The sequence below is a fragment of the Sinocyclocheilus grahami genome, unplaced genomic scaffold (assembly GCF_001515645.1).
Source record: "Sinocyclocheilus grahami isolate Dianchi unplaced genomic scaffold, SAMN03320097.WGS_v1.1 scaffold47.1, whole genome shotgun sequence".
Taxonomy (NCBI): Eukaryota; Metazoa; Chordata; class Actinopteri; order Cypriniformes; family Cyprinidae; genus Sinocyclocheilus; species Sinocyclocheilus grahami.
Genome location: NW_015505226.1, coordinates 1,132,463 through 1,143,954, shown reverse-complemented (window position 1 = coordinate 1,143,954; position 11,492 = coordinate 1,132,463). Strand labels below are relative to the sequence as shown.

The 11,492-nt window shown below is 38.4% G+C and overlaps 1 protein-coding gene across 1 annotated transcript in view; it reads left to right on the top strand.

Annotated features, from left to right (window-relative positions):
* Positions 1-11,492, top strand: part of LOC107582692 (inositol 1,4,5-trisphosphate receptor type 1-like) — a 42,357-nt gene that overhangs the window by 23,864 nt on the left and 7,001 nt on the right. Inside the window, exons 34-55 of the mRNA XM_016268619.1 lie at positions 1,016-1,151; positions 1,287-1,412; positions 1,490-1,618; positions 1,707-1,827; positions 2,138-2,322; positions 2,925-3,073; positions 3,227-3,338; positions 3,680-3,715; positions 4,512-4,559; positions 4,791-4,917; positions 5,000-5,172; positions 6,065-6,248; positions 6,460-6,713; positions 6,973-7,173; positions 7,311-7,421; positions 8,445-8,540; positions 8,698-8,826; positions 9,205-9,300; positions 9,403-9,595; positions 10,656-10,778; positions 10,885-11,060; positions 11,218-11,382. Coding sequence (XP_016124105.1) covers positions 1,016-1,151; positions 1,287-1,412; positions 1,490-1,618; positions 1,707-1,827; positions 2,138-2,322; positions 2,925-3,073; positions 3,227-3,338; positions 3,680-3,715; positions 4,512-4,559; positions 4,791-4,917; positions 5,000-5,172; positions 6,065-6,248; positions 6,460-6,713; positions 6,973-7,173; positions 7,311-7,421; positions 8,445-8,540; positions 8,698-8,826; positions 9,205-9,300; positions 9,403-9,595; positions 10,656-10,778; positions 10,885-11,060; positions 11,218-11,382 — 3,070 coding nt within the window. The remainder of the gene's footprint in view (positions 1-1,015; positions 1,152-1,286; positions 1,413-1,489; positions 1,619-1,706; positions 1,828-2,137; positions 2,323-2,924; positions 3,074-3,226; positions 3,339-3,679; positions 3,716-4,511; positions 4,560-4,790; positions 4,918-4,999; positions 5,173-6,064; positions 6,249-6,459; positions 6,714-6,972; positions 7,174-7,310; positions 7,422-8,444; positions 8,541-8,697; positions 8,827-9,204; positions 9,301-9,402; positions 9,596-10,655; positions 10,779-10,884; positions 11,061-11,217; positions 11,383-11,492) is intronic.

Genomic DNA, 11,492 nt, shown 5'->3' with positions numbered 1-11,492 from the left:
ATATATATGTGTGTGTAAAATATATATTTTTTCTTATATTCATTTTTTTTCTTCTTTCATGTGTCATTATATGTGACCCTGGACCACAAAACCAGTCATAAGGGAATATATGCATAAATATTCTTTATGCACTACACACAATATAGTTTTACTATATATATATATATATATATATATGTGTGTGTGTGTGTGTGTGTGTGTGTGTGTGTGTGTGTGTGTGTGTGTGTGTGTGACCCTGGACCACAAAACCAGTCTTAGATTTATACACCATCTGAGATTTATACACCATCTGAAAGCTGAATAAATAAGCTTTCCATTGATGTGTGGTTTGTTAGGATAGGATAATATCTGGCCGAGATACAGCTATTTGAAAATCTGGAATCTGAGGGTGCAAAAAAATCTAAATACTGAGAAAATCGCCTTTAAAGTTGTCCAAATTAAGGTGTGTGTGTGTGTGTGTGTGTGTGTGTGTGTGTGTGTGACCCTGGACCACAAAACCAGTCTTAGATTTATACACCATCTGAGATTTATACACCATCTGAAAGCTGAATAAATAAGCTTTCCATTGATGTGTGGTTTGTTAGGATAGGATAATATCTGGCCGAGATACAGCTATTTGAAAATCTGGAATCTGAGGGTGCAAAAAAATCTAAATACTGAGAAAATCGCCTTTAAAGTTGTCCAAATTAAGTTCTTAGCAATGCATATTACTAATCAAAATTAAGTTTTGATATATTTACGGTAGGAAATTTACAAAATATCTTCATGGAACATGATCTTTACTTGATCCATACAATGTTTGCTAAAAATATACCCCAGCAACTTAAGACTGGTTTTGTGGTCCAGGGTCCCATGTGTTATGTGTGTTGCACTGGGGTGGAATTTGTCATTTATTTTTACATAAAATCATACGTTTTACAAAATCATACAAAGTTTATAAGTGTATGTTCTTTGAGTTTAAATGTTCAATGTTTGCCATTATAAGTATTAGATTTGGTTTTACTGACTCTTGCAGGTATCATATTCACTTAGTGGAGTTGCTGGCTGTGTGCACTGAAGGGAAGAACGTCTACACTGAGATCAAATGCAACTCCCTGCTCCCTCTCGATGATATTGTACGTGTGGTCACTCATGAGGACTGCATTCCCGAGGTGTGTACGCCAAGGGAATAAATCCCAAAGTGTTTGTCTGTGTTTGTCAATGTGTTGCATACTTTTAGATTTAGGTTGTTGAAAAGCCATCTGTATGCAACCTTTTAGTATGTGAATGTAGTACTTCATATGTAGGTGAAGATGGCCTATGTGAACTTCCTGAATCACTGCTATGTGGATACTGAGGTTGAGATGAAGGAGATCTACACCAGCAATCACATGTGGAAACTTTTTGATGATTTCCTGGTGGACATCTGCAGAGTAAGGCTAAACAAACACTCACAGGTTTACTCACATTATGGTATCGATGTTTAGACATTCAACATGGCTTCCTGTAGGTGTGCAATAACATGAGTGACCGTAAGCATGCTGACACAGTTCTGGAGTGCTACGTTACTGAGACCATCATGAGCATCATCACCACCTTCTTCAGCTCACCGTTCTCAGACCAGAGCACAAGTTTGCAGGTAACACACGGTGTCTTCCAGCAGCCCAGTACACCTCAGCATCATTTAGACCATCTGTAGATGTGACATCTCTCTCTGTGTGTCTCAGACCCGGCAGCCAGTGTTTGTGCAGCTGCTGCAGGGAGTTTTCCGTGTGTATCACTGCAACTGGCTGCTCCCAAGTCAGAAGGGCAATGTGGAAGCCTGCATCAAAGTGCTGAGTGACGTGGGTAAGAGCATCATTTCCACCAGCTGTTTTTAACTTTCATAATGCTAGTTTCAGTTGTATAATTGTATTGTATAATAACATTATAATCTTAAAACTGGTGATAGAAAAGTTCCTAGAAAAGTGGTTCTCAACCTTTTTTACTCAAAGTTCCCTGCACCACCAGTGGCACCAAACGGAATAGCAAAAAATAATAAAGGTTTTCATATAGATTTCGATATAAAATATGTATATTTTGAGCCTCCTTGCTTGTTTTTCATGCGTAAATGCATAACCCTGAATGTATGTGTCTTTGTCTGTTTATTATTGTGCAGCTAAAGGCAGGGCCATTGCCATTCCTGTGGATCTGGACTGTCAGGTGAATAATCTGTTCATGAAGTCCAACAACATAGTGCAGAAAACAGCCCTCAGCTGGAGACAGTCCGTCCGGAACGCTACACGAAGAGATTCTGTTCTGACCACCTGCCGAGACTACCGCAACATTATTGAAAGACTCCAGGTGAGTGAGTGATTTTGGCTCTGTTTTCAAGACCTAATGAGCCGCCTAAAGAAACAGTATCATTTCAGCCAAATTCTAAGGCAGTATTGCATGTATCCTTTCATGGAGAATGCAGTCCCAGAATGCATTTCAGTTAGGTAATTGATTTTTAATAAACAAATTTTATTCAGTACTAAAATGTTTCAAATATCCATTAAAAATATTCTTTAAATATCTGTGTTAAATGTGTTTTTATGCTTATTAGAATATTGTGCAGTTATATTAAAAAGATGTTACCTCTATTAAAATCAGTTGTGAGTCGGGCCTCCCATGCGTAAGTGCTATTTCTGTGGCGTATGGAGGTATTGCCTATGTAGAGCATTTCAAATTATTTACTTGTGAGGTTCAATTACGGTTAGAATGAGACCCTAGAACGATGCTGCCTAGGTAGGCAGCGAGGCAGCTCACAAGAAGAGAGCCAATGATGTCATGTCAGTATTCACCAATGTCTTTTCTATAGTTCCTATCATTAAACCTGCATTCAATTGTTTTGCCTCAGTGTCTTACTTTGTTAGGGTGTGTGGTGAATGTATGATTTTGCATGTGTTTATGTGTGTCTGTAGGATATAGTGTCTGCATTGGAGGAGCGGTTGAGGCCTCTGGTTCAGGCTGAGCTGTCTGTATTGGTGGATGTTCTCCATCGTCCAGAACTGCTATTCCCAGAGCACACTGAAGCCCACCGCAAGTGTGAGAGTGGAGGCTTCATCTGCAAGTATGGTGAACTCTTGTTGTCTCAAAAATGACCCTGCAGTATCTTCAAAAAAAAAAAAAAAATATATATATATATATATATATATCTCAAATATAATTTATTATTGTACAATATTATATTACACTAGTACACTTTTATCTGCTTTTTGTACAGATTGATAAAACATACCAAGCAACTTCTAGAGGAAAATGAGGAGAGGCTTTGTATCAAAGTTCTGCAGACACTCAGAGAGATGATGACTAAAGACAGAGGATATGGAGAGAAGGTATTTACCACAAAAAAACATTAATAAAAGGTCTAACAGAAGTGTTTTTATCTCTGATTACAAAAAAATATATATACAGATGTGATAGCAAAACATCTTAGGTGTTGTGAGAGGTTGATTGTATTGTCCTCTACACGTACTGTCTTTATTTGTAGTGTCTGCATGTGTGATCTTAATCACAAATGCAAGTCCAGTAAGAGCACCTTTGATGAAGTTTGTGTTGATGATCACATTTCCTCTGTTATGTCTTCCTGTTAACACTCAGATCACTAATAGTTACTGGCTTAATTTGAAGTATGTCCACTCTTTCATTAACCCTGTTCTTCGCTCCTCTTTTTCAGCTACTGGGATTTGATGATGAGATGGATGTCACTGAGGTTGTCCTCTTTTTGTCATTCATCCCATCTTCCCCTTGTTTATACACCTTCTTTTTCTCTACTTTCTTCTTCTATCTTTGAGAATCGGAATAGGAAATTTGACCTAAGTACACATATTTTGTTAGATGTGATATGGATGTTGATCTGTTGTGGATTGGTGTTTCCCCTAAAACACCTTTTTACAACTAAAAAGTAGCAAGTCATGATTTTGCCAAGCTGTGGTGAGAGAGAAAAAAGTATTTATAAAAAGTGCAAGCCCTTCAATGCATATGCCCTATTTTAAATTCCTGTTTCAATAAGAAACACACAAGAATTTGTTCTTTAAACCATTCTGTGGTGCTTTAATAGTGCTTTTAATACAGTATGATGTTATAGCAAAATTAAAGATTGTTCTGAAAGATTTAGAAACAATCTTTTGAGTGTAGCTCAATATTTACAAACTATTTGGGTAATAACTGAATATTTGGACAGTTTGGATATTAACTGTTATGTTACAGACCTTTTATTCTGACCATAACATTCTCATCTTCTACTTATTCTGTTCACCTTTCTACACTTTTTTTTTACATTCTGTTCTGTTTAATCCTAATGTATATAAGGATTTGCTTACATAAGTCACTTCCATAGCATAACTAACTAGTTTACTATGAGCCAAACACATAATTTTAGTCATTTTGTCCACTGATATTATTGTAACACCAAGCATGCTGCTAGGATAGAGCTGGAGATTATTGCATGATGATACTCTACTAACTCTGTGTTAGTGTTCTGTTGTCCACTCTGCTCACTCACTCAGGTGGTGGATGTGAGTCTGCCACCCAAACAGCTGGAGGATCGGAGGAGGGTAGGTCACTAACTTCACCTAACCCTGCTTTCCAACCACACATCTGTACCTCTCAGCTGCCCTGGTTCAACTATAACTTTTCCTTTTATATTTATTCCCATTTATGATACGTTGTTCCAAAGAATACTGCTTTACAGCCATGCGATGCACAAGCCAAAGCAACAATGGCAAAGAAAAAAGCTTCCAAAAATCAGATGCACATTGAAACACACACTCTCATACTCATCACAGGGGGAGGCCCTTCGGCAGCTGCTGGTCAATCGTTACTATGGTTTCAGGAGTGGTGGGCGGAGAGAAAGTCTGACCTCCTTCAGTAACTCCACGCTGACACCTGCAGGACCAATCAAGAGCCAGCCTGGTGGGTTCATTTTTCACTGTAGCTTCTGGGAACATTTGTGATATAAATGAACATTTGTTTTTTTGTGTTTGTATGACTTTAGGGGGTTTGAGCAGGGCTGAGATGTCATTGATGGAGGTGCAGTGCCATCTGGACCGTGAAGGGGCGTCTGACCTTGTCATTGATCTTATTATGAATGCTACCAGTGACCGTGTCTTCCACGAAAGCATCCTATTGGCTATTGCACTGTTGGAGGGCGGGAACACCATCATACAGGTCAGAAAGGCCTGTCAGTGAAATGATAAAGCGATAGAATTATTATGTTGTGGTAATAAGTTATTTAATATTCACTACAGTTTAAAAATTGGGGTTAGTCATTTCTTTTTTTGAAAGAAATTAATGTTCATTCAGCAAGGATGCATTACATTGATCAAAAGTGACAGTAAAGACTTTTATGGTGTTACTAAAGATATTCTATTTCAAATAAATTCTGTTCTTTTGAACTTATTCATCAAAGAATCCTGAAATAAAATTCAGATTCTGAGCTGTCCACAAGCAAACCTCACTGAGGTTTGAAACCCCCGAAGCCTAATGCAATTACCAGAATTTTTATATGCAACAGATATGATAAATGAGACTGGACAAGATTAAGCAACGATTAGCTGATAGATTATTTCCATGGACAAGACGCTAGTGATCTTGTCTGTATAAGGAGGAGTTGGGGATGGAGGAGGGTAAGCACATGTCTATGCGTCAGACTAGGGCAAATGTGGGTGCAGATTAATGCAATTACCAGAATTTTTATATGCAACAGATATGATAAATGAGACTGGACAAGATTAAGCAACGATTAGCTGATAGATGATTTCCATGGACAAGACGCTAGTGATCTTGTCTGTATAAGGAGGAGTTGGGGATGGAGGAGGGTAAGCACATGTCTATGCGTCAGACTAGGGCAAATGTGGGTGCAGATGAACTTATATATCTTATTTAATTGTAGTGGGAGGAGCTACAATCAGCTGTGAGTCAGCTGATGCTGGCTGTCACACCGTGGTCTGCCTGAACTACGCTTGAGCTCCATTCGTCTCTCAAACTACATTAGTTCTCCATAAAACATAACAAATAAACATAATGATAGATTTTTGTTTGTATTCTTATCTCGTTGCAGCATTCCTTCTTCAAACGTTTAACGGAAGACAAAAATTCCGAAAAGTTTTTCAGGGTGTTTTATGATAGAATGAAAGCAGCTCAGTTGGAGATCAAAGCCACTGTTACCGTCAACACCAGTGACCTAGGCAACAAGCGGCGTGATGACAACACACCAGACAAAGATACGCCACAACGTGGGAGAGGTTCGGTTTGTCAATACTTTATCATTCATCATATGCTATCTTTCTTTGCAATAAATACCACTTGGTTTGATACAATGATATTCATGGTTTAATGTCCAAATACTTGTTGAGGTCACTGCATAATATTATAAAGTTTGATATATCATTTTATGAGAAGATATGCCACTATGAGATTATACATTTTTTTTTAAATGTATTTCTTACTCTCCAGAAAAAAATTCAGGTGTCGTGGTGACTGATGATACCCGTGAGCAGTTGTTGGAGGCATCTGTTGTGACTAAGAAGGCCTACGGTTCATATCGACGAGATGCTGATCCTGAGGAGGCTTATGGCACTGCTGATGGAGACAAAGGGGGTGGAGATAAAGGAACAGAGCAAGGCGAGATGAGCCCTGTCATTCTTATCATGCAACCAATCCTGCGCTTCCTACAACTGCTGTGTGAGAACCATAATCGAGACCTGCAGGTGTGTCTATGTGTGTGTGATTGTCTGCCTCTCCATCTGTTACATTTATAGCTTTTTTTGTTATTCTGGCCTGATTAGAGGTTCACTATCAGACCTGAGCCGGAAGGAAGTCAACTTTAGGTTCGATTTCAGGTTGGGTCTCAAACTTTGACAGTATCAGTATTGTGTCATGTCATGGGGTCTTGTTTATGAGCTAATATACTGGTTTGGTTTGGTTTTATTTATCATATATGTTTAGAACTTTCTTTTTTCCCTGCAGAATTTTCTGCGCTGTCAGAACAACAAGAACAACTATAACCTGGTGTGTGAGACCCTGCAGTTCCTGGACTGTATTTGTGGCAGCACAACAGGAGGCCTGGGGCTGTTAGGACTATATATCAACCAGCATAATGTGGCTCTCATTAATCAGACTGTAGAGAGTCTCACTGAATACTGTCAAGGGCCCTGCCATGATAACCAGGCAAGTACACAAATATTAACACAATCATGGTTTTCCTTTATTTTTCCTGTTTTGTTTTTTTTGCACTTATAATCTTTCCATTACTCATAAATATTTTTCCCACATTGAATGTGTTATGTTATGCATTTTTTTCGCAGAATTGCATTGCCACCCATGAGTCTAATGGCATTGACATCATCATTGCATTAATTCTGAATGATATTAATCCACTGGGCAGAAAGAGGATGGATCTGGTTCTAGAACTAAAGGTACATCACTTTACTTATAATTGACAAAGTAACAACCTTCTCATTTCATGGTAACATCAAATTTGACTGTGCAAAGGCCAGGCCTCAAGTCCTATAAAGCAGTGGTTCTCAACCTTTTTGACTTCTGGTACTTCAACTGCAGGGGTGCCCAACCCTGCTCCTGGCGATCGACTGTCCTGCAAAGTTTAGCTCCAACTCTAATCAAAGACACCTGCCTTTAATTTTTAAGTGATCCTGAATACCCTAATTAGTTGCTTCAGGTGTGTTTGATTAGGGTTGGAGCTGAACTTTGCAGGAGAGTCGATCGCCAGGAGCAGGGTTAGGCACCCCTGTTCTACTGTGATGACAAAGTTGGTCATTTTTAAACTTATTTACAAAATCTAGATATTATAATAAAATAATTAAATTATAACTAATTTAATTCCAGTTTCAATAATTGGGTGTTATTCTGGGTTTAGATTACTGATGGATTTACATTACTTTTCTAGTCTTCTAGTTTGTGATTACAGGATTTAAAAAATTACTTTTTACTCACAAATAGCTACTTCTACCCACTAAAAGATTTTTCATCTTGATGTAACTAGATAAATGTATATTCATTATAAGAATTTCCATGACTTAAGATTTTAGTCATTTCCATGACTTTTTCACAACTAGAAATCACTATCATATTCTCTATAATTCATTAAAATAAGAAACAGGATATCAGCTTACATATTGATTTTTAGCTGTTTTAGCATTTTTTGTCTTATTTTAAATATTTTGAACACATCATGCAGCTCCTGTTTGAAAACCACTGCTATAAAGTCTACAGAACATTTTATGTTAACATGACAATGTTATATTTAAGTTCATTTGAAGTTGGACAGAGTGAAAAATAAGTGAAAATGTAATCAAGATGATCAGTCATTTTTTGTTTAGATGCAAATGATGTGAGATACAGTGACAATCACATCACAGTCGTATTATTTAATAATGTGGTCAATTAAATTTCATGTTGCATTATTTGTCCTTTTTGCTTAGAATAATGCATCTAAGCTACTGCTGGCCATCATGGAGAGCCGTCATGACAGCGAGAATGCAGAAAGAATCCTGTATAACATGAGACCAAAAGAACTAGTGAGTGTGTTAGTTATCATCTCAGTACATCCTGGTTCACTCATTGCTTTAACTGAATCTTGGAGTCATTCTGTATTGACAGATAGTAAACCATAAACATGAACTTTCTTTGGCTACAACATCTGCATAACCCCAGCTGTGTGTGTTTATGCTTAAGGTGGAGGTGATGAAAATGGCCTACCAGCAGGGTGAAGCAGAGTTTGAGGATGAGGAACTGGAGAATGGAGAGGACCATGCTGCATCACCTCGCAATGTTGGACACAACATCTATATCCTTGCACATCAGGTACACACTCACACTCCTTTCTGTACATGCCAGTGTATTGTATAAGGAGAACATTTGTTGTCCATAAATATTTCCAGCTGTGAAACTATTTTGTGATAAATGGTAAATTTCACTCTGTGGCAAATGAAGCAACCCACAACAGATCTATATTTTGCACATCACAGAGAACATTAGATTATCATTCTGTGTTACTGGCTGAATTTTATTTAATTACCAAAGCCAATTTTTACTTTTGGCAGTGGGCAAGTGCCAGTTTTGGGCCCTGTATCAGAATAGTTTAATTAGACTGTGGCCAACCACAACACCAAATGTATATCTCTTTATCTAAGAGCAATTCATTAAATCTGTAGTGTGATCTGATTTAACCTGCTATTTCAGCTGTCACGTCACAATAAGGAGTTGCAAATACTACTGAAACCAGGTGGGGAGGACCAGGCCCTAGAGTATTACACGGAACACACCGCACAGATAGAGGTAACACACACAAACACTTTTAACAAATCTTGAAACACGTTTTTTTATTGTTTTTAAAATACCATCTCATGCTCTTGTATGTGTGTGTGTGTGTATACACAGATAGTACGCCAGGATCGCACTATGGAACAGATTGTGTTTCCCGTACCAAATATCTGCTCTTTTCTCACAAATGAGTCCAAGCTGCGTGTGTACTATGGTACAGAGAGAGATGAACAGGGCAGTAAAATAAATGACTTCTTCCTGCACGCAGACGACCTCTTCAACGAAATGAGGTGGCAGAAAAAACTAAGAGGTAAATGTGTGTTTTTGTTTGTATGTTCATTCTCTGGTGTTTGATTCTGGTGTTTGAAAATTATTCATTCAAAGGGTTAGTTCACCCAAAAATGAAAATTAGCCCACAAATTACTCACCCTCAAGTCATCCTAGGTGTATATGACTTTTTACTTTCAGACGAATCCAGTCGGAGTGATATTAAAAATTGTCTTTGATCTTTCAAGCTGTTTAAGGCCACTCAGCGGGTGTTGCATGCATCAGTTCAAAAGAAGTTAAATAAAAAGTGCCCATCCATAAAAAAAAGTTTCTCACACGGTTCCAGGGGTGAACAAAGGCCTCCTGTTGCTAATCGATGCGTTTTTGTAAGAAAAATATCCATATTCAAAACGTAATAATCACTTTAATGTAGCTTGCACCAACAGTTGTACGCGGAAGCAGCTCCGGGCAGATGACATATGAGTTCCGTGTTGCGCATGCGCCGGTGAGTCTCGTGAAAACCAACATTTGTTAACGGGAGCAAAGGAAGCAAAGTTTCCTTACTTTAGCAAAGGAAAACCAGTCTCCTCTTGGCTTATATCGAAATCCTCCGGCATTCTTCTTTACAAATCCTCGTTTTGTACTTCTAATTAGTGACCGTTGTTTTGTTTTGATCTCTCTCCTGCGTTTCCGCATTCATCACTTCTGCAAGCTACATTAAAGTGATTATTAAGTTTTGAATATGGATATTTTTCTTACAAAAACGCATCGATTCGCTACAGGAGGCCTTTGTTCACCCCCCCCCCGGAGCCGTGTGAGACGGTTTTTTTTATGGATGGGCGCTTTTTATTTAACTTCTTTTGGACTGATGCATGCAACACCCACTGAGTGGCATTAAACAGCTTAAAAGATCAAAGACAATTTTTAATATAACGTCGACTGGATTCGTCTGAAAGAAGAAAGTCATATACACCTAGGATGACTTGAGGGGGAGTAATTAATGGGCTAATTTAAATTTTTGGGTGAACTAACCCTTTAAAATTAAATTGTACAACTTACTTTATCATCATTTCTGAAATGTATCTCTCTTTTTCTGTTTTCAGCACAGCCAGTGTTGTACTGGTGTAGCCGGAACATGTCGTTCTGGAGTAATGTGTCTTTTAACCTGGCTGTTCTCATTAATCTGTTGGTGGCGTTCTTTTACCCTCTGGACGGAGTGAGTGAAAGTGAGTTCCCCTCTGTACTGTTTTCACAAGTCTGCCTTTCCTTCTACAATATCCCTGACCTGTGTGTGAACATATATACCTTACATGTGCTTTGTGTGTGTTTCAGGTTCACTGGACCCTTCTCTTTCTCTGTTGCTGTGGGTGTGTTTGTTGGGCTCGTTGGGATTTGTGTTGATGTCACCAAGGCCGAACGCAGTGCGAGTGCTGGTCATCTGCTGTGTTCTGCAGCTGGGCTTCTCAGTCGGGCTGCAGCATATGCTGGCACTCCTGGGAGCTTTTAATGTAAGATCACACTCACACAAACACACATGGGAGGGTTAGATTTTGAGTGCATAAAAGTTCACATGCAGTCATACACTGTACACACAGTTTCTTTACTAATAATCTTACATGGTGTCAGTCTGTACTGACGATCTGACCTTGTTTGGTGTCTGTGCAGGTTTGTAATAAGATAGTGTTCATGCTGAGCTTTGTGGGTAACCGTGGGACATTTACCCGTGGTTACTGGGTGATGGTGATGGATAGAGAGTTCCTGTTTCATCTGCTGTACCTTCTCATCTGCACTCTCGGCCTTTTTGGACACTTTTTCTTTTACAGTCTACTGGTCAGTTTGAAAACCTTAAACTAACACATTATACTAACATGCCTAAACAGAAAATTGTGTATGTGTATCCATATACATATATATATATATATATATATATATATATATGT